The sequence below is a fragment of the Lissotriton helveticus genome, chromosome 3_2 (assembly GCF_964261635.1).
Source record: "Lissotriton helveticus chromosome 3_2, aLisHel1.1, whole genome shotgun sequence".
In the NCBI taxonomy this organism is placed as follows: Eukaryota; Metazoa; Chordata; class Amphibia; order Caudata; family Salamandridae; genus Lissotriton; species Lissotriton helveticus.
The window spans coordinates 130079067-130106492 of NC_136062.1; the positions used below are offsets into that span (position 1 = coordinate 130079067).

The 27426-nt window shown below is 46.3% G+C and overlaps 1 protein-coding gene across 3 annotated transcripts in view; it reads left to right on the forward strand.

The window, feature by feature from the left end:
• Positions 1-27426, forward strand: part of APBA2 (amyloid beta precursor protein binding family A member 2) — a 1100835-nt gene that overhangs the window by 453343 nt on the left and 620066 nt on the right. For all 3 annotated transcript variants that reach the window (XM_078684922.1, XM_078684924.1, XM_078684923.1), the window contains exon 4: positions 18284-19270. In XM_078684922.1, coding sequence (XP_078541048.1) covers positions 18311-19270 — 960 coding nt within the window. In that variant the 5' untranslated portion in view covers positions 18284-18310. The remainder of the gene's footprint in view (positions 1-18283; positions 19271-27426) is intronic.

The following is a 27426-nucleotide window of genomic DNA, read 5'->3' on the forward strand; positions in this document are numbered from 1 at the left end:
GGCTTTTGACTGAGCTCACAGGAGTGGGTGCGGTCCCCAGAGATGTAGGCCACAAGGCGGCATTCCATGGGTGAGTGGGTCCTCCTACCAGGAAGAGCTCACTTTTGGTAGGGTTCAGCTTTAAGTGGCTGTGATACATACACTCCGCAATAGTCAGCATAGTGGACTGGAAGTTGATACGGGAGGAAGGGAAGGAGTCTATGGGAAAAATTAGCTGAAGGTCGTCCGCATAGTTGAATATTGTGACTGGGGAGTTGCGGAGGGAAGCTAAAAGTGGTTGGAGATACAAAATAAATAAGAGAGGGGATAGTGCAGAGCCCTGTGGGACACCGCAGGGAAGGGAAGTGTAGGGTGCGGAAAAAGTGGAGAGGTGAACGGACTGTGAACGCTATATTTGTGTAGTATAGTGTATTTTTCAATTCTTTAGGATTTTTAATAAAAAAATGTAATCAAGTACTGTGGCATTTGGTAACATATTTTAAAAAACTATATAGAAAATTATAATTATTCATCAATGGCCGTAGGTGACTAAGCTTGCCTTGCAAGCGAAACGCGTACCCTGGAATAAATCAATAACTGGTGTTGGCAAAACTACGAGTGCAACTGGTGTTGGCAATACTCAGAGTGATCGCTTTATTTACATTTTCATAAAATTCTCATGTTTGGCATGCTCCGCCAACTCCTAATCGATCCTCTGCGAAGAGAGGGGGAGGCAGAAGGAGCCATCACTGAAAAATGTATATATGTGTGTATATATATGTGTGTACACATATATATATATATATATATATATATATATATATATATATATATATATATATATATATATATATATATATATATATGTATATATGTGAGTGTATATATGTGCGTGATATATATATATATATATATATATATTACCTACTGGCGGACGCCAGTAGGTATATATAGTTAGGATTTTTTCTCTATGGGATTTTTGAAAATTCTATGTCTAATAACTTTGGCGTTTGTGGACGGAATTGGCTGAAATTTTCAGGAAAATGGAACATTTTGTTTCTGAGCGGGGGGGGCCGAGAAAAAAGGGGGGTCCCAAAACGCGTTTTTCCCATGTTAATTTCCATAGGGCGGTTGGCCTCACTTTTTGCTCGAACGGCTGAATGGATTTGCACGAAACTTGGCAAAATTGTAGGGACTGGTAGCCCGATGTGCCTTTGCTAGGTCTCAATATATGTGCTCCAGTGGATTTTGATAAATTAACGTTCAAAAAAATATATATATCTGTAACAGCGCTCCGGGTAGCGCTCCGGTTCGCGTACTTGACGCGTAACGGAACTTTGCGAAGCGAAGCTGATTGGCTCTCCGGTGTCTGCCAACATTCTAAACAGTCCGGACCGGCCGCCATCTTGTCTCTCGGTAGGATCGAGAGACAAGAGGAGGCCAAAACAAAGGGGGAAATGACCATAAGGGGGCATAGTAGATCCTCCCTGACCCCCTAGGTTTGATGTGGAGGCTTTAAAAGGGCCCCGCGGGGCAAAAATAAAATAAAAAAAAAATAGTTTTTTTTGCGTGGGGAGCGCCCAGTACGCTTTTGTGCAATGGGCGGTGGTAATCTAAATGATGAGGGGGGGGGGGCAGAGTTCAAAGCACATCAGCGTGCATAAACACGAAAATGTTTTTATCTACCACGTACTTGACTTATCTCTCTGAGATGCATTCCCTTGTGTTTCGGCAATGGTAGTCTGTTCATTACATAGATCGCCCGAGGGCGGTAGTACAGACCGCGCGTAGGAAAGGGTCAAAAGCCAGGGGTATAGGAGTATGTAACAAGCGAACCATTTAATTGAAAAAACTAAACGTGACAAACGGTTGCAGGATCAATGAAGGTTGATTTTATAATTGAAAGTATAACAGGATCAGTTACAATAAAATCATCCATACGCACACCATGGGCGAGTATCATGGGTAACATTATTTCAAAGCTTTATTAATACAATAATCAATAATGAAAAATTGACATCAATAGGGTTGTCCGTATTCCTAGTCAGTACCCTTCCCCGCCCGCCATGTGCACAAAGACCGCATACATCCCCCATAACGTCAAGGCTAAGTAACTAGAACGTCATAAGGAGTTGCAAGTCGCTCCCATACTGGCGCCATTTTGGTCGAGGCCAGGCAGGTCCAGAGTATAGTTCAATGTCTCCAATAAGTAGCGCCAGGAGCAGAATCCCTTTCGGCAGTTCTGGCTTCGTCATTACGAGCATTAGAAAACAAGACATTCTGGGCAATACCACCCTTGACGCAGCCCTTTATTCTACAAGATGGTGTCTTTCAAAAGCCAGGGGTATAGGAGTATGTAACAAGCGAGCCATTTCATTGAAAAAACTAAACGTGACCAACCGTTGCAGAATCAGTGAAGGTTGATTTTTTAATTGAAAGTATAACAGGATCAGTTACAATAAAATCGTCCATACGCACACCATGGGCGAGTATCATGGGTAACATTACTTCGAAGCTTTATTAATACAATAATCAATAATGAAAAATCGACATCAATAGGGTTGTCCGTATTCCCAGTCAGTACCCTTCCCCGCCCGCCATGTGCACAAAGACCGCATACATCCCCCATAACGTCAAGGCTAAGTAACTAGAACGTCATAAGGAGTGGCAATTTGCTCCCATACTGGCGCCATTTTGGTCGAGGCCAGGCAGGTCCAGAGTATAGTTCAATGTCTCCAATAAGTAGCAGCAGGACCAGAATCCCTTTCGGCAGTTCTGGCTTCGTCATTACGAGCACTAGAAAACAAGACATTCTGGGCAATACCACCCTTGACGCAGCCCTTTATATTACAAGATGGTGTCTTTCAAAAGCCAGGGGTATAGGAGTATGTAACAAGCGAGCCATTTAATTGAAAAAACGAAACGTGACAAACGGTTGCAGGATCAGTGAAGGTTGATTTTATAATTGAAAGTATAACAGGATAAGTTACAATAAAATCGTCCATACGCACACCATGGGCGAGTATCATGGGTAACATTACTTCGAAGCTTTATTAATACAATAATCAATAATCAATAATGAAAAATCAACATCAATAGGGTTGTCCGTATTCCCAGTCAGTACCCTTCCCCGCCCGCCATGTGCACAAAGACCGCATGCATCCCCCATAACGTCAAGGCTAAGTAACTAGAACGTCATAAGGAGTTGCAAGTCGCTCCCATACTGGCGCCATTTTGGTCAAGGCCAGGCAGGTCCAGAGTATAGTTCAATGTCTCCAATAAGTAGCGGCAGGACCAGAATCCCTTTCGGCAGTTCTGGCTTCGTCATTACGAGCACTAGAAAACAAGACATTCTGGGCAATACCACCCTTGACGCAGCCCTTTATGCTACAAGATGGTGTCTTCCATTCAGAAAATATTGTTGGCAGCATTTTGAAAGGAAAGATAAACGGCCGTTCTCCTAGTGAGTCTCACATTGTTACATTTATGAAGAATGTTGAAGAGTAGTATGTTGAAAATCTGAAGCCATCGTTCTACAAACTCTCAACCAGCCTTGGATGGAAAAATCCTGAAGAATGTACAAACTGAAAACCAGTTTTTGTCTGCATAGCATCAGCAGCAACACTTGAGTCAGCTTTGTGTGAAGCCGCCATCTTGATCCAATCAATACAGTCCCCCTGCACACATTCAGGGACCAGGCCGCATTGCGAGGGCACCGCAAGACGTGTCTTCAGGTCAAACGGATTGTGGGACAAGGTCCAGAATGAAGAGTCACCAAAAGGCAAAAAGTTCCGCCGGACCCCGGGAGCCGGCCGCCTATGTCGGGGGCGATCTCAGGCCACACCAGGGCAACAAGACTTGGGGAGGGGGCAGGAGCCAAGCGCCCCCTCCCAGTCCGCGCCACCACACCGCCCCTCGGGGGCCTCCGTCAAGCGGTTCAGGGAGGCACCGCAGGCAGCGGTTCTTCAGATCAGTGGCTCTCACCGGCAAGGCTCCCCTCCGTCAGCAGCGATCGTTGGCGCTGTGGTTGCGGCTGGAGGCCCCGCCTAGTCAACGCCCCAACCTCTCCATGTCGTAGGCCGCAAGAGTGGGCGCAACTCAACTGGATGGCGGGTGAGACGCTGTAGCCGCAAGAGCAGGCGAAACTCAACCGGCCGAGTGAGGCACTGTGCCGCAAGAGCGGGCGCAACTCAGCTGGCCGAGCGAGACTTGGGGAGGGGGCAGGTGCCAAGCGCCCCCTCCCAGTCCGCGCCACCACACCGCCCCTCGGGGGCCTCCGTCAAGCGGTTCAGGGAGGCACCGCAGGCAGCGGTTCTTCAGATCAGTGGCTCTCACCGGCAAGGCTCCCCTCCGTCAGCAGCGATCGTTGGCGCTGTGGTTGCGGCCGGAGGCCCCGCCTAGTGAACGCCCCGGCCTCTCCATGTCGTAGGCCGCAAGAGTGGGCGCAACTCAGCTGGATGGCGGGTGAGACGCTGTAGCCGCAAGAGCAGGTGAAACTCAACCGGCCGAGTGAGGCACTGTGCCGCAAGAGCGGGCGGAACTCAGCTTTCCGAGCGAGACTTGGGGAGGGGGCAGGAGCCAAGCGCCCCCTCCCAGTCCGCGCCACCACACCGCCCCTCGGGGGCCTCCGTCAAGCGGTTCAGGGAGGCACCGCAGGCAGCGGTTCTTCAGATCAGTGGCTCTCACCGGCAAGGCTCCCCTCCGTCAGCAGCAATCGTTGGCGCTGTGGTTGCGGCCGGAGGCCCCGCCTAGTCAACGCCCCGGCCTCTCCATGTCGTAGGCCACAAGAGTGGGTGCAACTCAGCTGGCCGAGCGAGACTTGGGGAGGGGGCAGGAGCCAAGCGCCCCCTCCCAGTCCGCGCCACCACACCGCCCCTCGGGGGCCTCCTTCAAGCGGTTCTGGGAGGCACCGCAGGCAGCAGTTCTTCAGATCACAACAGAGTCTCATGCTCGATCGATTGAGCTGGCCGAATCAGGCAACAAGAAGGTGGGGGGGCACCTCTTGCTCAACTACTACTTGAGGAGGTGGTACTCTCTTCCTAGGAGGTGGTGGTGGTGGTGGGGATGCACCAGCTGAAGCTACAACACTTGCCATTGCTAAGTGATGAAAAAAGGTCTTCCTCTCACAAAGATGAAAGTCAGAGTGAGGAAACAAGGAGGGGTTTTCATCATTTGGGACAGAAAATAGTTCTAAACCAATGAAAAGTGTTATTTTTAGGTCACATGACCTAGCCTTACATCATTAGGAACCCAAAAGTGAAATGAACCAATGAAAAGTTTTATTAACAAGTCACATGACCTGTTATGCTTACGTTACGCGCTCCGCGCCGCGCCCCGGATCGCTTCCGGGAAGCTGCGCTTCGCGCCTCACGCACCGGAGCACTTCCGGGTGCGCTAACGCGGCTCGTCATATGACGCATTACGCGACAACGCGATATGTCGCGGTTACGCGACGCGTCACGATGTTGTTTTCTAACGCGGCAGTTGCGCAAACAGAACGTTTATCGGCCGGGCATATGGAATACATACACATTCATACCATACAATCAGGGCATGTACGCTCAGTCACACCATACAATTTTTCACGTTCACAGTGATGGTCTGCACTCCATGCAATATCTCACAGCGCTTGTCTATGTCTTTCCCTACATGGAGCACGGTGCGGTCCATGTCCACTCCATTCTTCAGTCGGAACTCCGATGTAACCTACAGAGGAGAAAAGAAAGGGGGGGATACAGCATTCAGAGGATGTCAGCGCGCGCAAACACGAAAAAGCTTCTACTTACCATGTATCAGACTAGCTGCAGGAACGTGTGATACAACAGATCTTGGCTATCCCTTTCGCATTATTTTTCTGTGTACCATATCCTCCCCTTCTTATGATGCCAAAAAATGTTTCATTTTGTTTGTCTCTAAATTCGAGTTCCCTCTTCGTGTATTTGTTTCTCAATTAGTCTTATTTTACGGGACAAAATACCACACCTTACATTCGGCAGATACCTTAAGCTACGGTCGACCATTTTCTAACAATTCTGGAAAAAGGGCAGGTGTGACGGATACAAATTTCAATCAATCCAAAATTCAGGCAAAGGGTCTGCATTAACTGTCTTCTATTGTTTGGGAATAACAGCCATTATTCTAAAATCCTACCAACCTAGACGATTGTTATGACGCTGATTCCATACTTCCTTCGAAAACTTTTTTTTTTGCAAAAATGTCAGTATACAAATACGGGCCTACAACCACGTGGGCCGTCCACGGAGCAAACTGGAATCATATATGATGAGGGGACCTTTACACTGTAGAAAAACGTAACGGGCGGGCCATTAGGTTGCAGGAATTAAGGTGTCTAACAGTTGCGGAATCGGTGACCGTTAATTTTATAATGAAAGTACGACAGGACCAGTTACAATGAAATTATCTAGATATACATTTGCGGGCAAGTACCATGAGTAACGTTAATTCGAACTTTCAATAGTACAGTAATGAATAATACATCAGAACTTAATATAAATAGGGATGTGCAAATGTTCAATCAGTACCCGTCCCCGCCCGCCATGTGCTCCAAAACTGCATACATATCTCGTGATATCAAGGCTGAGCAACCAGTACACATCAAGGAGTTGCGAGTCTCATTTATACCGACGCCATTTTGGGCGAGGCCGGGCAGGTCCAGAATATAGTCAAAATGTCTCCACCAACCAGCGGTCGGAACAGAACCCCTTTCAGCAGTCCAAAAAGTTCCGTTAAATGACAACAGAAGGGACAGGCAACAAGAACCATCAGTCAAAGAGGGGAGGGCAAGTTCTTCTCTACCGGGTCACGTTGGGGCTCCACCGGAACTGATCGAATTGGTAGTCTACAGTGTTTCTGGATGTTTCAGACTGAAGCTGGCGTCAGCATGAGAGCACCCCGTGGCTACGTCGTGGCCATTCCGCGAGCAATCATGGCAGTCGCTCCCCACCGGAAGTCTGCGGGAGTCGGGGGCCCCGGTGACTCTTGTAGAATCTTCAAGGCTGAGGGGACGCTTTTGGGAATGGGGCCCATGCCCTAGCAGTCAAGCGTCCGAGTTCCAGGGTTGCCCAGAGCCATCCTTGCAGGCCAGGCCCAAGTCTGTGGAGCCGACAGCCATTTCGTGAGCTCCGTGGCAGCCGCCTGTCGCTGTACCACAAGAGTGGGTGCAATTCAGCCGGATGGCGGGTGAGACGCTGTAATAGCAAGAGCAGGCGCAACTCAGGTGGCCGAGCGAGGCACTGTGCCGCAAGAGCGGGCGCAATTCAGCTGGCCGAGTGAAGCGCTGGGGTGCAGCTGAGAAACCTCCACCTGGGGAGGTGGGGGAGGCTCGTTCGCGCCGCCTCTCCCTTCCAGTGCACCCCACGCCGTCTCCTGGCGCAGGTATATGTGATGGTCGGACCAGGGCACCGCAGGACGTGTCTTCAGGTCACACATTCAGGGACCAGGCCGCATTGCGAGGGCACCGCAAGACGTGTCTTCAGGTCAAACGGATTGTGGGACAAGGTCCAGAATGGAAGAGTCACCAAAAGGCAAAAAGTTCCGCCGGACCCCGGGAGCCGGCCGCCTATGTCGGGGGCGATCTCAGGCCACACCAGGGCAACAAGACTTGGGGAGGGGGCAGGAGCCAAGCGCCCCCTCCGAGTCCGCGCCACCACACCGCCCCTCGCGGGCCTTCGTCAAGCGGCTCAGGGAAGCACCGCAGGCAGCGGTTCTTCAGATCAGTGGTCTCACCGGCAAGGCTCCCCTCCGTCAGCAGCGATCGTTGGCGCTGTGGTTGCGGCCGGAGGCCCCGCCTAGTCAACGCCCCGGCCTCTCCATCTCGTAGGCCGCAGAGTAGTCGGGGAGAAATCCCGGGAACGGCGGCATGTATTTGGATCGATGTTGCAGCAGGCATGTAAATAGTTATTTAATAAAACGTTTTACCCTGTTACTTTGCTGGTGTGTTGTATATATTTATAATATTTGCATAGGGTTTGTCGTTATTTTGGGCGGGGTGGGCGGCGGAGCCGAGCTGTCTTGCAGCCATCATGGCGTCGAGCTCGGTTCCTCTCACTAGTTTCATATTTCTCATGAGGGGTTGTTCCTAATGTTTCTATTTTAGCGAGGTCAAAAAGAGATCCCATTAGTGGCCTACTGATTTTGCTTGATTCCTTTTGTTTTTTCTAACGATTTTTCACTATCTGCAAAGACTAAACAGAGTATTGCGACTCTGTGCTTGTTTGTAAATAGAGAATGAACCAAAGAGAAGCAATTCCAAAACAGTAAATGCTTGGATAACAATCAATCAAATGGAGAGGGAAGCAGGCACGACGGATTACAACGGGGGCAAAGGCCTGCGTTACCTACCCTTCACTATCTGCAAAGAGAGAATACTCCTAAAAGAAAAGAGGGGGGGGGGCAGCGTTCAAAGCACATCAGTGTGCATAAACACGAAAATGTTTTTACCTACCACGTACTTGACATTTTAAAGCTTTTGATATTTGCTAATAAAAAACATTGAAATTCACTGAAAAAACCATAGGTTATAGACCATATATAGTTAGGAATTAGCATTTACAAAACCTTGAAAATTCACTGAAAAAACCATGGGTTATAGACCATATATAGTTAGGAATTAGCATTTACAAAACCTTATTTTACTCACACAAAACCATTGAAATTCCATATATAGTTAGTTGCACTAACTATATATCGCGCACCCGCAATCCACTGCTGATGATGTCACATATTACATCATTCATGACATGGTCAGTGACATCACTGATGACATCACTGATGACATCTCAAATGACATCACTGATGACATCACTGATGACATCTCAAATGACATCACTGATGACATCACTGATGACATCTCAAATGACATCACTGAAAACATCTCAAATGACATCACTGATGACATCACTGATGACATCTCAAATGACATCACTGATGACATCTCATTTGACATCAATGGTCACATCACTGATGATATCATTCATGTGACAATACAATGCATCTCCTCACACTTTAATAAATACCTCTGTTACACCCAGTGTTAAAAACAGAATATAATTTTTTAAACCATTGACACACCAATACTAGTTACTACATACGCACTCACTGATTCCTACGTCTACACACACATTCACTCATTCACCCATACAATCATTCATACATACAATCACTCATCTTTACAACACTATCATATGCACTCATACACCTATACAGACACTCACACTCTGCCACTCATCCATGGAGTTACTCACACACCTAGTCAGTCCTGTAAAGAATCAATCACACTTCCATTTTCTAATCTATACAGTTAAACATAGAGTACCTTACATTTTCAAACATATACTAACACATACTTACTCTCTTATACAATCATTGATACAAGAACACATTGATCTGCACAGAGTCACACATCTCCCAGCCAGCCACACACACACTCAGTCTCCCATACAAATACTTGGACAATCAATCAATAACCCATATAGTTACTCATATAGCTACTGATCAACACATGCAGCAGTTTACAGAACAACAGACATAATGATGCACAAATGAAGACAGTTTAGTCACTAACCCATGCATTCAGTGAGACACATTTAATCACTCACTCATACAGTCAGTCACGCACCTACTAAATCCTTCATCCAGACACTTCTACATCTACTCATTCTTCAATATGTAAAACATATTTAAACTTTACAGAAACACACAGTCACTGGATGATGTCATCAGTGATGTCATTTGAGATGTCATTTGAGATGTCATTTGAGATGTCATCAGTGATGTCATCAGTGATGTCATTTGAGATGTCATCAGTGATGTCATCAGTGATGTCACTGACCATGTCATGAATGATGTAATATGTGACATCATCAGCAGTGGATTGCGGGTGCGCGATATATAGTTAGTGCAACTAACTATATATGGAATTTCAATGGTTTTGTGTGAGTAAAATAAGGTTTTGTAAATGCTAATTCCTAACTATATATGGTCTATAACCCATGGTTTTTTCAGTGAATATATATATGTATATACATGTGTATATATATTTCTATGTGTATATTTGTATATATATATTTTTATATATATATATATATATATATATATATATATATGTATACATATACATGTATACATATATATATATATATATATATGTATATATATATATATATATATATATATTACCTACTGGCGGTCGCCAGTAGGTATATATAGTTAGGACCTAGTTACCATAGGAAATTCCGAACATTCTATTGGGAATAACTTTGGCACCGATTGAGGGATCTGCCTGTAATTTTACTTACATTTGCCTCGCTGCGCTCCGCTCCTTCCCTGAAAGTTTCGGGGGGATTCGTCAAGCAGGGGCCGAGAAAAAAGGGGGGTCTCAAAACATGTTTTCCCCATGTTCATTTCCATTGGGACATTCTGACAAGGCTACAGCTCGAACGGCTGAACGGAATTACACCAGATTTGGCAAAATGGTAGGGATTGGTATGCAGCAGTGCCTTTTGTATGTTTGGTGTAAATCCCTCCAGTAGTTTTTGAGAAAATTGAATGTGAAATTGAGTCCAATGCAATTTTCCATAGGACTTTTAGACACGGCTACAGTCCGAATGGCTGAATGGAATTACACCAAACTTGGCAAAATGGTAGAGCCTGATATGCAGAAGTGCCTTTTGTGTATTTGGTGAAAATCCCTCCAGTAGTTGTTGAGAAAATAGAATTTGTTCAAATTATATATCTATAAGTGGCACACTGTAAGATTACTGTACTCTGTACCTTCCAGAGTACGAGCTGCATGCTGATTGGCTGCTACTGTCTGTGAACATTCCAAACCAGAAATTGTTGGCGGCCATCTTGTGCCCCGGTAGACTGAGGCACAGGAAACCAGAAAAACAAACTTGTAGAACTAAAAAAGGGGGCAGGGTAGAAACACCCCGACCCCCTAGGCCTGCTCAGGGGGTCCCACAAGGCCCCCCCAGGCCCAAGAAAAAAAATATCTTTTTTCGGAAAATCGCGGGGGTGCAGTGTACAGTAAGCTTACAGTAAGCTTACCGTAAGCTTACTGTACTCTGTACGGTGTGCGTACCCTCACGTTTATTTTGGCCTGGGGGGCCTTGTGGGGCTCCCTGAGCAGGCCTAGAGCGTCAGGGTGCTTCTACCTTGCCCCCTTTGTGTGTTTTGCACCTTTGTTTCACTGCTTTCTTGTGCCTTGGTTCTACCAAGGCACAAGATGGCTGCCAACACTTCCTGGTTTGGAGTGTTGACAGACAGTGGCAGCAAATCAGCATGCATTTCACAGGAAAGCAGCATGCTCATTGGCTGTCAACACTTCTAACCAGGAAGTGTTGGCATTCATCTTGTGCTAGGTAGACCGAGACACAAAAGAAGCAGAGCTCACAGCCCACACAGCTCTCACAGCCCACACAGCTCTCACAGCCCACACAGTTCTCACAGCCCACACAGCTCTCACAGCCAACACAGCTCTCACAGCCCACACAGCTCTCACAGCCCTCACAGCCCTCACAGCCCATACAGCCCATACAGCTCTCACAGCCCACACAGCTCTCACAGCTCACACAGCCCACACAGCTCTCACAGCCCACACAGCTCTCACAGCCCACACAGCTCTCACAGCTCTCACAGCCCACACTCTCACAGCCCACACAGCTCTCACAGCCCACACAGCTCTCACAGCCCACACAGCTCTCACAGCCCACACAGCTCTCACAGCCCACACATCCCTCACAGCTCACACAGCCCTCACAGCTACCACAGCCCACACAGCTCTCACAGCCCACACAGCTCTCACAGCCCACACAGCCCTCACAGCCCACACAGCCCTCACAGCCCACACAGCTCACATCCCACACAGCTCTCACAGCACATACAGCTCTCACAGCCCACACAGCTCTCACAGCCCACGCAGCTCTCACAGCCCACACAGCTCTCACAGGCCTCACAGCCCTCACAGCCCACACTCTCACAGCCCACACAGCTCTCACAGCTCTCACAGCCCACACAGCCCACACTCCCACAGCCCACACAGCTCTCACAGCCCACACAGCTCTCACAGCCCACACAGCTCTCACAGCTCACACAGCCCTCACAGCCCACACAGCCCACATCCCACACAGCTCTCACATCTCTCACAGCTCATACAGCTCTCACAGCTCTCACAGCCCATACAGCTCTCACAGCCCACACAACTCTCACAGCCCTCACAGCCCTCACAGCTCTCACAGCCCACACAGCCCACACTCTCACAGCCCACACAGCTCTCACAGCCCACACAGCTCTCACAGCCCACACAGCTCTCACAGCTCTTACAGCCCATACAGCCCACACAACTCTCACAGCCCACACAGCTCTCACAGCTCACACAGCCCTCACAGCCCACATACCTCACATCCCACACAGCTCTCACATGCCACACAGCCCACACAGCTCTCACAGCTCACTCAGCCCTCACAGCCCACACAGCTCTCACAGCCCACACAGCCCTCACAGCCCACACAGCTCTCACAGCCCACACAGCTCTCACAGCCCACACAGCCCTCACAGCTCACACAGCCCTCACAGCCCACACAGCTCACATCCCACAGAGCTCTCACAGCTCTCACAGTCCATACAGCTCTCACAGCCCACACAGCTCTCACAGCACACACAGCTCTCACAGCCCACACAGCTCTCACAGGCCTCACAGCCCTCACAGCCCTCACAGCCCACACAGCCCTCACAGCCCTCACAGCCCTCACAGCCCTCACAGCCCACACAGCTCTCACAGCCCACACAGCCCACACAGCTATCACAGCCCATACAGCTCTCAAGGCCCACACAGCTCTCACAGCTCACACAGCCCTCACAGCCCTCACAGCCCACATTCCACACAGCTCTCACAGCCCATACAGCTCTCACAGCCCACACAGCTCTCACAGCCCACACAGCTCTCACAGCCCACACAGCCCACACAGCTCTCACAGCCCACACAGCTCTCACAGCTCTCACAGCTCTCACAGCCCACACAGCTCTCACAGCCCACACAGCTCTCACAGCCCACACAGCTCTCACAGCTCACACAGCCCTCACAGCCCACACAGCGCACATCCCACACAGCTCTCACAGCTCTCACAGCCCACACAGCTCTCACAGCCCACACAGCTCTCACAGCCCACACAGCTCTCACAGCCCACACAGCTCTCACAGCCCACACAGCCCACACGCTCAGAGCCCACACAGCTCTCACAGCCCACACAGCTCTCACAGCCCACACAGCTCTCACAGCTCTCACAGCTCACACAGCCCACACAGCTCTCACAGCCCACACAGCTCTCACAGCTCACGCAGCCCTAACAGCCCACACAGCTCACACAGCTATCACAGCTCTCACAGCCCACACAGCTCTCACAGGCCTCACAGCCCTCACAGCCCACACAGCCCTCACAGCCCTCACAGCCCTCACAGCCCTCACAGCCCACACAGCTCTCACAGCCCACACAGCCCACACAGCTATCACAGCCCATACAGCTCTCAAGGCCCACACAGCTCTCACAGCTCACACAGCCCTCACAGCCCACATTCCACACAGCTCTCACAGCCCATACAGCTCTCACAGCCCACACAGCTCTCACAGCCCACACAGCTCTCACAGCCCACACAGCCCACACAGCTCTCACAGCCCACACAGCTCTCACAGCTCTCACAGCTCTCACAGCCCACACAGCTCTCACAGCCCACACAGCTCTCACAGCCCACACAGCTCTCACAGCTCACACAGCCCTCACAGCCCACACAGCGCACATCCCACACAGCTCTCACAGCTCTCACAGCCCACACAGCTCTCACAGCCCACACAGCTCTCACAGCCCACACAGCTCTCACAGCCCACACAGCTCTCACAGCTCTCACAGCTCACACAGCCCACACAGCTCTCACAGCCCACACAGCTCTCACAGCTCACGCAGCCCTAACAGCCCACACAGCTCACACAGCTATCACAGCTCTCTCAGCCCATACAGCTCTCACAGCCCACACAGCTCTCACAGCCCAAACAGCTCTCACAGGCCTCACATCCCTCACAGCCCACACAGCTCTCACAGCCCACACAGCTCTCACAGCCCCCACAGCCCACACAGCTCTCACAGCCCACACAGCTCTCACAGCCCACACAGCTCGCACAGCTCTCACAGCCCACACAGCTTTCACAGATCACACAGCTCTCACAGCCCACACAGCTCTCACAGCCCACACAGCTCTCACAGCCCTTACAGCTCTCACAGCCCACACCGCTCTCACAGCTCTCACAGCCCACACCGCTCTCACAGCTCTCACAGCCCACACAGCCCACACTCTCAGAGCCCACACAGCTCTCACAGCCCGCACAGCTCTCACAGCCCACACAGCTCTCACAGCTCTCACAGCTCACACAGCCCACACAGCTCTCACAGGCCACACAGCTCTCACAGCCCACACAGCTCTCACAGCTCACGCAACCCTCACAGCCCACACAGCTCACATCCCACACAGCTCTCACAGCTCTCTCAGCCCATACAGCTCTCACAGCCCACACAGCTCTCACAGCACAAACAGCTCTCACAGCCCACACAACTCTCACAGGCCTCACATCCCTCACATCCCACACAGCTCTCACAGCCCACACAGCTCTCACAGCCCCCACTGCCCACACAGCTCTCACAGCCCACACAGCTCTCACAGCCCACACAGCTCTCACAGCCCACACAGCTCTCACAGCCCACACAGCTTTCAGAGCTCACACAGCTCTCACAGCCCACACAGCTCTCACAGCCCACACAGCTCTCACAGCTCTCACAGCCCACACAGCCCACACAGCTCTCACAGCCCACACAGCTCTCACAGCTCACACAGCCCTCACAGCCCACACAGCTCACATCCCACACAGCTCTCACAGCTCTCACAGCCCATACAGCTCTCACAGCCCACACAGCTTTCACAGCCCACACAGCTCTCACAGCCCACACAGCTCTCACAGGCCTCACTGCCCTCACAGCCCTCACAGCCCTCACAGCCCTCACAGACCACACAGCTCTCACAGCCCACACAGCTCTCACAGCCCACACAGCTCTCACAGCCCACACAGCTCTCACAGCCCACACAGCTCTCACAGCTCTCACAGCTTCCACAGCCCACACAGCTCACACTCTCACAGCCCACACAGCTCTCATAGCCCACACAGCTCTCACATCTCACACAGCTCTCACAGCCCACACAGCCCACACAGCTCTGGCAAAGATAATACCAGCAGCGAATAAGCACTGGCAAAGACAATAACGGCAGCAAACAAACACTGGCAAAGACAATAACGGCAGCAAAGAAGCACTGGCAAAGACAATAACGGCAGCAAAGAAACACAGGCAAAGGCAATACCAGCAGCTAACAAACACTGGCAAAGATAATACAATCAGGGGGGCAGGGGCATGAAAAACGGCACAATCAGGGGAAAGAAGGCCCGACAAACGGCACAATCAGGCAGCAGAAGGCAAGAAAGAGGGCACAATCAGGGTGCAGAAGGCAAGAAATATGGCACAATCAGGGTGCAGAAGGCAAGAAATACGGCACAATCAGGGGTCAGAAGCCAAGAAATATGGCACAATCAGGGGGGCAGAAGCAAGAAATACGGCACATTCAGGGGGGCAGAAGGCAAGAAATACGGCACAATCAGAGAGCATCTTGCTCCGGTCCAAAAATCGGATCCCTAGGGCTGCTCAGGTGGTCCTACAAGGATATTAAAATATTTAAACGTTATCCGCTAATAGAATTAGCATTTTAAAAACCTTGCAAATTCACTGAAAAAAAACATAGGTTTAGGCCTTATTTAGTTAGGAATTAGCATTTAAAAAAACTTGCAAATTCACTGAAAAAACCATAGGTTTCAGGCCTTATATAGTTAGGATTTAGCATTTAAAAAGCCTTTGAAATTCAGTGAATAAACCATAGGTTTCAGGCCTTATATAATTAGGTATTAGCATTTAAAAAACCTTGCAAATTCACTGAAAAAACCATAGGTTACAGGCCTTATATAGTTAGGAAGTAGCCTCTGAAAAACCTTTGAAATTCACTGAAAAAACCATAGGTTTCAGTCCTTATATAGTTAGGAATTAGCATTTAAAAAACCTTGCAAATTCACTGAAAAAAACATAGGTTTCAGGTCATATATAGTTAGGAATTAGCATTTAAAAAAACATTGAAATTGCTCCTATATAGTTAGTTGTACTAACTATATTTCGCACACCCGCAATCCACTGCTGATGATGTCACATATTACATCATTCATGACATGGTCAGTGACATCCCTGATGACATCACTGATGACATCTCAAATGACATCACTGATGACATCACTGATGACATCATCGAGTGACTGTGTGTTTCTGTAAAGTTTAAATATGTTTTACATATTGAAGAATGAGTGGATGTATAAGTGTCTGGATGAAAGATTTAGTAGGTACATGACTGAATGTATGAGTGAGTGATTAAATGTGTCTTACTGAATGCATGGGTTAGTGACTAAACTGTCTGAATGTGTGCATCAGTATGTCTGTTGTTGTGTAAGCAACTGCATGTGTTGATCAGTAGCTATATGAGTGGCTATATGTGTTATTGATTGTTTGCCCAAGTATTTGTATGGGAGACTGAGTGTGTGTGTGGGTAGCTGGCATATATAAATGACTATACATAAGAGCCACTGATTGTGCAAGTGGCTGTATGGATCATTGCGTACTTGTATCAGTAATTGTATAACAAAGTAAGTATGTGTTAGTATATGTTTGAATAAGTAAGGTGTTGTGTGTATAACTGTATAGTTAAGGAAATGAAAGTGTGATTGATTCTTTGCATGACTGACTAGATGTGTGAGTAACTCCATGGATGAGTGGCAGAGTGTGAGTGTCTGTATAGGTGTTTGAGTGCAGATGATAGTGTTGTATTGATGAGTGACTGTATGTATGAGTGATTCTATGGGTAAATGATTGGATGTGTGTATAGACCTAGCAATCAGTGTGTGCGTATGTAGTAACTGGTATTGGTGTGTCAATGGTTTCAAGAATGGTAGTCTGTGTTTAACACTGGGTGTATCAAAGGTTATATTAGAGTGTGAAGAAGTGCATCGTATTATCACATGAATGATATCATCAGTGATGTGATCAGTGATGTCAATTGAGATGTCATCAGTGACGTCATCAGTGATGTCATTTGAGATGTCATCAGTGATGTCACTGCCCATGTCATGAATGATGTAATATGTGACATCATCAGCAGTGGATTGCGGGTGCGCGAAATATAGTTAGTACAACTAACTATATAGGAGCAATTTCAATGTTTTTTAAAATGCTAATTCCTAACTATATATGACCTGAAACCTATGGTTTTTTCAGTGAATATATATATATATTAGACATGGTGGTCTGCAGACAGCAGCAGGCCACCATCTCTGTTATGTCCACCAATTGCAGTGCATCACAATTTGCAAACTCTCTCATGAATATTGACGAGGTAGGTCGGATTATAACCTATTACAGTTCGGAATGTTGTGACCCAAACTATTAGTACTTAGGTTGGTTTGCAAAATAATTTTCCTTTTGCAAAAAATGTATGCGCAAATTTCAACCACTTATGCAAATAGAAATTTCGTACATCTAGTCCAGTGTGTCTTATTGATTGATTGTGCTGAGTGTCGATGCCTAATGTTTATCATCTGTGACCCTTGCACAAAGCAATCTTGCAGCCAGACTTTAGCACAGGTTTGCAGGTGCGAGCAGTTTGGTGCGCTGGGTACAATATTTTCTTTACTCCATGTTGTACACTGCTGATTCTCCTCTCCTGCAGCTATGCCATAGTGAACATGCACTTCTAATGCTTGCAATTAACTTGTTTTTTAAACAAAACATTATTACAATGATATGTTATTTTTACACTTCTCTCTGTATTGTAAAATACATCCATTAAAAAAAAAATCCACACAGCTAATATTATCTTGGTTTTAATTAAAGAGTGTATCGTGCGAAGGTGCCCCATACTATTTAAGTATGCATAAATCATTCGAGTACAGCAGATATGAGCGGACACTTAAGAAAAATCTTCAGAGGGTAGACACCTTCTGAGAAATGGTATGATATTAAAGAAACTTTCAGGCATTAGACATTGTGGATAAAGATGTGTAATTGTCAATTCCAACTATTGTCAGTAGAGCGCAGTTACAATTGTCTTAGACAACTGGCTTGGTAGTTTTCTGAACATGTGTTTTATTTTTCCACAGAAATGATGGTCATGTAAGAGGTTCATAATGGCAAGTGGTAAACATCGAAGCAGTTCGGGCAGCATGCTGGATCATGGGGTGCGATCGTGTCCTATTTCTCCTCTCAAAGAACCTCGAAATGAAGAAACAGATCCACCCATCCACGACTTCACTGTGAATGCCACAGACTTACCAGACAGCAGGCAAGCTAGCCCCACCCAAGCAGAACAAGACTGCAATGACAACAGTGGTGATGCAGACTCCATCTCTGATTATGTAAATAATACATCTGAGGAAGAGGACTATGATGAGGGTCTTCCAGAGGAAGAAGAAGGTATCACCTACTACATAAGATACTGCCCAGAAGATGACAGTTATTTGGAAGGGATGGACTGCAATGGGGAGGAGTATGTTACTCAGGAACCACCTAATGTTGAGACAGATGAGTGTCAAGAAGCTGTGGAAGAAGAATGGGCAGAATCTAAATTGCAACACCAAGATACCACAGAATCAGCTGAAGACCAAGAGTACAAAGAAAATGAGATGCAGGTTCTGGAGGATGGAGTATCATCTTTACCCACAGAAGATGAAGAAGAACAGGTCCAGTATTGTGAATCTGAAGAAGGCTATCAGGAATACTACTTATCAGAAAGTAATGGCAATCCTCTTGTGACCTCTCCATATCATTCCAGGAAAGGTGGTACAGAACTGGAAGAGCAGGAAGAGGACATTGATCAGATTGTGGCTGAAATAAAAATGAGCATGAGCATGAGCAGCATCAGCAGCACAGCAGAAATGAGTCCCGAACATACTGTGATAGAGACTGTGGAAAAGGAATACACAGAGCCTTGCCATAAAGATGATCCAGTTCACACAGCTGGTAGACATGAGGGGAGGCCAAAATCATTGAATATTCCACCAGCTCCAAGACATATCGGAGACACTCAAAGGGGCTTTAAAACAAAGACAAGAGCAGCAGAAGATAGGCAAAAATGGTCACAAGAACAGGTATGGTGCAAATATGTTTCATACAGTAATCAGTACTGTCTGCATTGCCAATAATTTAAATCACACAACTGAAATCGAAAACTATATAAAAAGTATTATTTGTTTATGGTTTCACAACTGAAAGGCAGTTGCCAGTGGTTTCATTTAAAACCATAGCCTTATTTTGCTATGTATTTGGTAAATGGCCTAATACACATGTTGAAAATGTAACAAATTATACATTCCATGAATAGCTCATTTTAATATTTTAGTTTCCTTATTAGGTACCCATGTGGTTGAAGAGCTCAGTCTGAATTAAGAACATGGGGCCAGGTATATGTAGAACCGGTTGCAAAATACTGGTCGCAATTTACTACCAGTATTTTTGCAACCAGTGTGGTAATTTGGGAGGCGACCAATGTACTTTATACGTTTTGCAAATTACTCATTTGAAGTGGGTCACAATTCGACCTACCTCATGAATAAAAATGAGGTAGATTGCATATTGTAACCCACTAGGAATTGAAGCCATCACAGGGATGGTGGCCGGCTGAAATCAGCAGACCACCATGTCTGTGATTGTTTTTAAATAAAGCCATTTTTTCCTTAAATGCAACCCATTTTTCTTACAGGAAACCGGGATGCATATAAACAACAAAATGAAGCTGCAAATTTTTTTATTAACATTCACAAAGGGGAAGGGTTCTCTTGACGACCCCTTCCTGTTTGCAAACGAGGTATCACCGCATTTGAGGTGTCAGTAAAATATTAATGATTTCTGGCAGCATTTTGGTTGCAAAACATTAATACATACCTCTATGATTCTGAATTTGTAAGTGATGAACCAGACATGCCCCTTGCAAATCCTGGATAATGCTTTTTGCATCTAGCCCATGGTGACCCTTTGTCAATATCCCCAGCATCCTTTTCCCACTGTACGATGAAAAGAATATTACTTCATTTTATCCATAGTTAAGGGTTCATGATCCTTGTCTCTTTCCCTCAAGCCATCATAATATTTTATTGTTCTACAAGGCTCATAAATTCCAATTGCGATGACTAGCTAGAGCAAACACTGGCTTTTGAGAAATGTGCATTGCATGTATGGTTGATCTTCCTCATTTAGGCATGGCACTGTACCACATGAGGTAAAACAACTTTTTTTTATATGTTATCAGTAAAAAGATAAGGCAACATAGGACAAGTAGAAATTAAGTCCACCTGACTTGCCCCCATTTACTCTTACTTTTCTGTTCTCCAAATATGATGACCAGCACTAGTTTAGCAAGTGTTAAACCCTGAACGATGAAATGTTTGTTTCAGTCCTAAGTCTTTTATCTTCAACTTTTTTTAACCTTGTCCTACTGAAATACCATAATCTGGTTTTATAGATGCTAACTGTATGCCTATTGATGTTATATTGGAGACATGCATCTAATAGTCATTGTCGGCAATTGATTGTATCATCAGTTTACATCATATGGTTTAGCGAGCTAACCGCCATTTTGGGATCAAAACAGTACTACTCTTAAACTATCAAGAAGAGCTGAAGAGTTGTGTGCGAACACTAGAATTCAATTTCATAGACCAATACCTCCTTGTCCCGGCTAGTTGGATGAATGAATGAAAATAATGCAGCGTTAGGGTTCAAATTGCGCAACGACACCAATGCTGGACTTGAACTTAATCGATTATCTTGTTGTGATGGCTTCAACTTGACATTCTTCCCTCTTTGTAGCAGTTTGGACGGGATTCATAATCAAATTAGAGCCAAAGAGCAAATGATTTGTTCTCTTTTTGTTTATTTTACAGAACTTTTCCCTTTCTTTCTTCTTTTGCCTACGGGCAGATTCAACTCCATAATAAATAATGCTAAAAGTTGGACGAAGTAGTTGCAGATATACAGATATAAAGTGCTGAATACACTTCCCCATTAAAATAGTTACATATAAATGATGGGTAGTTTGTTTCTGTGTGCATCTTGAACCGGACTATAAACGGCCTTTTATATTTGGCACCGTATCCATGATTGAATTCTCTGTCCATTTTATCTGAGATTATGTATAAAAAGTGCAAGTTACTTATGAATATAAAACAGTCAAGATTATCTCACTAATTGGCATTGCCTTAAAAAGACATCATCTAACAGCATAAGTGAGATTTGTCACAACAGTTAATCATTGGATCATGATACAATATAATATTTATACAACTCATAATCAGATTAACATAGTGTGAACTAAAAACATTAACTTTTTAGACCTCTCTTTTCCATAGGTAGCTCACGGCAAGTAAAAATCTACGAATGAAAAATACAAATATTTGTAAGCTGTCGGTTTTCAATATTCTTAGGGCCTCTGAATATTTCCTAGTCATCAAATTTCAAGCACAGTGGGTTCATCCATTTCCGTCTGGAACTCGCATATTCCGGGCAAAGAAATAAAATATGTGCAATATCTTCTTTAATGTCTAAACTACATGGCGTGCATTTGAGTTCCATCCCTACTACTTGTTCAGGTGACCACTTAACTATAGTATAATCAATCTGTAAAATCTCATAACGGAATTTCATGAGCAGGGTTTTTGCTAATTGGGGTTGATTTTCATCCCAAAAAAGTTCAAAGCTTTGGGTCGACGTAAAAGGTAAGAACTGAGTGGTAAGGCTTCCCACTGTAGAATTGAATGCATTATTTTCTTCTTCTTTAGGCAGTAATGTTATTTACAATCCTATTGGGAACACACCTGTGGGGGATAGCCAGGATCATCACCCGCTGTCAGCATCTCTCTCCTTAGAATTTTCTTTCATTTTTGATCATGAGTTATGCATGAATAGGTCCTTATTATTGGGCTGTTTCGCTGATATCCCTGACCTCCAAAATGGTTCGGAGAAGTGATCTTGCTTTGGTTCAAGTGCCAAAACATGGTAACTATTGGGGGCTAGATCAGTCTTCTCCTCTAAGGTGATTTCCAATCTAATTATCCTAAATAGTGATAATCTGTGATGTTGCGGTATCGATGTTCTTGTCCCCCAAAAGGATAGAGCTTTAAAAGAATTAATACATAACTGCCAGTTCATCGTACATTCAGATGTCTCTCTACTAGGAATTCATCACTTAGAGAGTGAAAGTATAATACAAGTCTCCCTTGGAAAAGGTAGAAAGAGGTGTTTCTTTGCTTGCTGAGAGAGAGAATAATCAAACACTGACTTTATATGAGGAAGATAGAAAATGGAATTGGGTGGCAGGGGCTCTAAATACAATGATCTCTTTAGGGCTAAGTTATGGGAATTATTCCTAGTAAGGGCGCCAAACTAATTTCCTGGACTGCAGCTAGCTTATGCACTAATAAAAACAATTTGTTATTTCTGAAAGAGCAGAAAGCTGACATAATATGCATACAAGAGTCTTGGATTGTAAAGAATTGGTCTATGGAAGATTATATTGTATCTAACCCAGCCTGCGCTTCCAGTGAATAGAGGTCCTGCGAAGGGAGGCATTGCCATACTGCTCAGAACTAGTTCTAGGTGGGTGTTTAAAGCCATCCCCCATGCCTATAACCTAATTCAAAGTGATACCACGAGGCACAGGGTCAGACTGACTTGCATAAGGCCATGTCTGAACTGGGGTGGTGGAGTGAGCTAAAGAATGATGATGAACTAAACCCAGATCAGTTGACTGGGTCGAGTGTTTGATTTGCTCAAACGCTCCGTCCATCATCCCCTTTGGTATCGCTTTGTTCGCCCTAAGTTGGCAGGGTATGCCCAGACGTGGGTCCCTTGCTCACTCTGGAACTGGATTCAAGATAGCCTGGCTGATGAGGGTTATGAACCCGAAACAAGTCCCAGGATGCTTGTTTCCGGTCCAGGGAAGACATTGCTTGGCAGTTCGGGCTGGACTGTTCCCATGAGGCACAGGGTCAGACTGATTTGCATACGGCCATATCTGAACTGGGGTGGTGGAGTGAACTAATCAATGATGATGGATTAAACCCAGATCAGTTGACTGGGGGTGAGTGTTTGATTTGCTCAAACGCTCCGCCCATCATCCCCTTTGGTATCGCTTTGTTCGCCCAAGTTGGCAGGGTATGCCCTGACGTGGGTCCCTTGCTCACTCTGCCACTGGATTCAAGATAGCCTGGCTGATGAGGGTTTTGAACCCGAAACCAGTCCCAGGATGCTTGTTTCCGGTCCAGGGAAGACATTGCTTGGCAGTTCTGGCTGGACTGTTCCCATGAGGCACAGGGTCAGACTGATTTGCATATGGCCATATCTGAACTGGGGTGGTGAAGTGAACTAAAGAATGATGATGGATTAAACCCAGATCAGTTGACTGGGGGTGAGTGCTTGATTTGCTCAAACGCTCCGCCCATCATCCCCTTTGGTATCGCTTTGTTCGCCCAAGTTGGCAGGGTATGCCCTGACGTGGGTCCCTTGCTCACTCTGCCTCTGGATTCAAGATAGCCTGGCTGATGAGGGTTATGAACCTGAAACCGGTCTCAGGATACTTGTTTCTAGTCCAGGGAAGACATGGCTTGGCAGTTCGGGCTGGACTGTTCCAATAAGGCACAGGGTCAGACTGATTTGCATATGGCCATGTCTGAACTGGGGTGGTGGAGTGAGCTAAAGAAAGATGATGGATTAAAGCCAAATAAGTTGACTGGGGTGAGTGTTTGATTTGCTCAAACGCTCCGTCCATCATCCCCTTTGGTATCGCTTTGTTTGCCCTAAGTTGGCAGGGTATGCCCAGACATGGCTCCCTTTCTCACTCTGCCACTGGATTCATGATAGCCTGGGTGATGAGGGTTATGAACCCGTACCCGGTCCCAGGATGCCTGTTTCCGGGCCTGGGAGGACATAACTTGGCAGTTCGGGTTAGACTATTCCCATGAGGCACAGGGTTAGACTGATTTGCATATGGCCATGTCAGAACTGGGGTGGTGGAGGGAACTAAAGAATGATGATGGATTAAACCCAGATCAGTTGACTAGGGGTGAGTGTTTGATTTGCTCTAACGCTCCGCCCATCATCCCCTTTGGTATCGCTTTGTTCGCCCAAGTTGGCAGGGTATGCCCTGACGTGGGTCCCTTGCTCACTCTGCGACTGGATTGAAGATAGCCTGACTGATGAGGGTTATGAACCCGAAACCGGTCCCAGGATACTTGTTTCCAGTCCAGGGAAGACATGGCTTGGCAGTTCGGGCTGGACTGTTCCCATGAGGCACAGGGTCAGACTGATTTGCATATGGCCATGTCAGAACTGGGGTGGTGGAGGGAACTAAAGAATGATGATGGTTAAAACCGAGATCAGTTGACTAGGGGTGAGTGTTTGATTTGCTCAAACGCTCCGCCCATCATCCCCTTTGGTATCGCTTTGTTTGCCCTAAGTTGGGACGGTATGCCCAGACGTGGGTCCATTGCTCACTCTGCCACTGGATTCAAGATAGCCTGGCTAATTAGGGTTATGAACCCGAAACCGGTCCCAGGATACTTGTTTCCGGTCCAGGTAAGACATGGCTTGGCAGTTCGGGCTGGACTGTTCCCATGAGGCACAGGGTCAGACTGATTTGCATATGGCCATGTCTGAACTGGGGTGGTGGAGGGAGCTAAAGAATGATGATGGGCTGAACCCAGATCAGTTGACTGGGGGTGAGTGTTTGATTTGCTCAAACGCTCTGCCCATCATTCCCTTTGGTATCGCTTTGTTTGCCCTATGTTGGCAGGGTATGCCCAGACTTGGGACCCTTGCTCACTCTGCCACTGGATTCAAGATCGCCTGGCTGATGAGGGTTATGAACTCGAAACTGGTCCCAGGATGCTTGTTTCCGGTCCAGGGAAGACATGGCTTGGCAGTTAGGGCTGGACTGTTCCCAATAGGCACAGGGTCAGACTGATTTGTATATGGCCATGTCTGAAGTGGGGTGGTGGAGGGAGCTAAAGAATGATGATGGATTAAACCCAGATCAGTTGACTGGTGGTGAGTGTTTGAATTGCTCAAAAGCTCCGCTCGTCATCCCCTTTGGTATCGCTTTGTTTGCCCTAAGTTCCTCATACGCTCCGCCTATCATCCCCTTTGGTATAACCTAATTCAGGCAGTCAAGTTAGATATTAAGGAGGAGAATGAAAGCCTAGGCACTCTTCTTATCGTAAACGCCCCCCCTGGCTCATCCTATACTTACCTATAAAATACCTATTTGTTTTAATTTCTACTAACATGGAAAGAGAGGAGTATAGGCATCTAATACTGGTTGGCGACTTGAATGCCAAAGTTTCTACCCACACTATTGGTTTATTCGCTAATCCCTCAAAAGACTAAGGGCCAGATGTAGGTCACCAAATACCGATTCTGTAAAATACCGAATCGGTAATTTTACCGATTCGGTAAATCCATATGTAGGTGACACTCCAAAGGCCCTTAAGAGTGGGTATTTTACCACCCAATCCTATTGGGTGGTAAAATACCGAATTCAGGTGTGCATGCACATCTGTGCATGCACACCTGTGCCATGTGACACACAGACATGCCCTTAGGGCATGTATGTGTGCCACATGTCACACAAGCCTGTACTTGGGGTGCTAGAGGGTGTCAAAGTGACACCCTATGCACCCTTGCAGGATTCGGTATTTACCGATTCGGTAAATACCGAATCAGTATTTCCCATTGATTCCTATGGGCTTCACAGCCCATAGGAATCAATGGGAAATACCGAGTCGGTATTTACCGAATCGGTAAATACCGAATGTTACCGATTCGGTAAATCAAATAGAAAATTTACCTGCATCTCCCATCTTCAAATTTACCGATTCATAAATACCGAATCGGTAAAATTTGGTATTTATGAGTCGGTAAGTTGAAGTTACCTACATCTGGCCCTAAGCCCTACAAATCCCCCATGCTTAGTTTCCAAATAATAGTCGGGTCGATAAATGAGGTGTGATTCTACTCAACGGCTTGAGAAATTTAGACCTACTAATTGCCAATGGGAGGTTAAGAAATTGTATCCCAGTAATAATTACACATAAATTGTCTTCTGATGGGTCTATTATCAATTATTTAATCATTTCAGCAGATACTTTCAGTGAGCTCTATTTTAAGGAAGTTCTGGAAAATTCCTATAGTGACCACATGGTGATCTCCTGTAAATTTGAGATGACCTTAGCTGGAGTAAGCTCATGGAATTTTAAGGATAAATCTGTAGGTTTAAAAAAAAAAACAGCAGAATTTATCGGAATTTCAAAGCTGCCTCAAAACTAAAAGAAAAACTAACAATTCTAGTAGGAGATCAGCAGTACAGAGTATTAGGAGAGCAACAATTTCCTCAAGAAGATATACTGGTGTCTTATGGTTACAGTATAAGCTCCCATGTAAAACTAATCCTTTACCAATTGAGCAGAGAGCGCATTCTAATCTGCTATTACATAGAAATAAATTAGTCCGGGTACAATTCCAGAACTTTTCCCTCAAGCGAAGTAAATTAATTAACTTACTAAAGAGGAAAAGACTCAGGAAAAGACACTTTCTACATTTGTTATCTGTTTTTGAGGCGAAAATCCCCCCAACACTATTATATGCTATTGAATGAGCTGATTTGCATATAGCCAGTGTCTAACCCAGGGTGGTGTGGAGTGCAAAAAAAACGATGGATTTAGGCCCAGATCCTTGTACTGGGGTGAATGTATGACATTGTTCTACATTCTGTCCATCAACTGTGTTTTTTGCAATTTTCACCCCGAGTGGGCTGGGTATGCTCAGACGTGAGTCCCAGGCTCTCCACACCACTGGAGTCAAGCTATCCAGGCTGAATGAAGGCTGATAGCCAGAAACCGGTCCTTGGATGCTTGATTCCGGTCTGGGAAAGACATGGCTTGGCAGTTCGGACTGGACTGTTCCCATGAGGCACAGGGTCAGAGCTGATTTGCATATAGCCAGTGTCTAACCCAGGGTGGTGTGGAGTGCAAAAAAACGATGGATTTATGCCCAGATCCTTGTACTGGGGTGAATGTATGACATTGTTCTACATTCTGTCCATCAACTGTGTTTTTTGCAATTGAATGTAGTCCAGCAGAAGACTGAAGTTTCCTTGATAAAATAGAAGGCCAGATTATACGTAAACTATGTTACTTTGATACACTGGTTCCGACATCTGCTATTAGATTGGAATTTGCTGAAGGCTTAGCCAGGG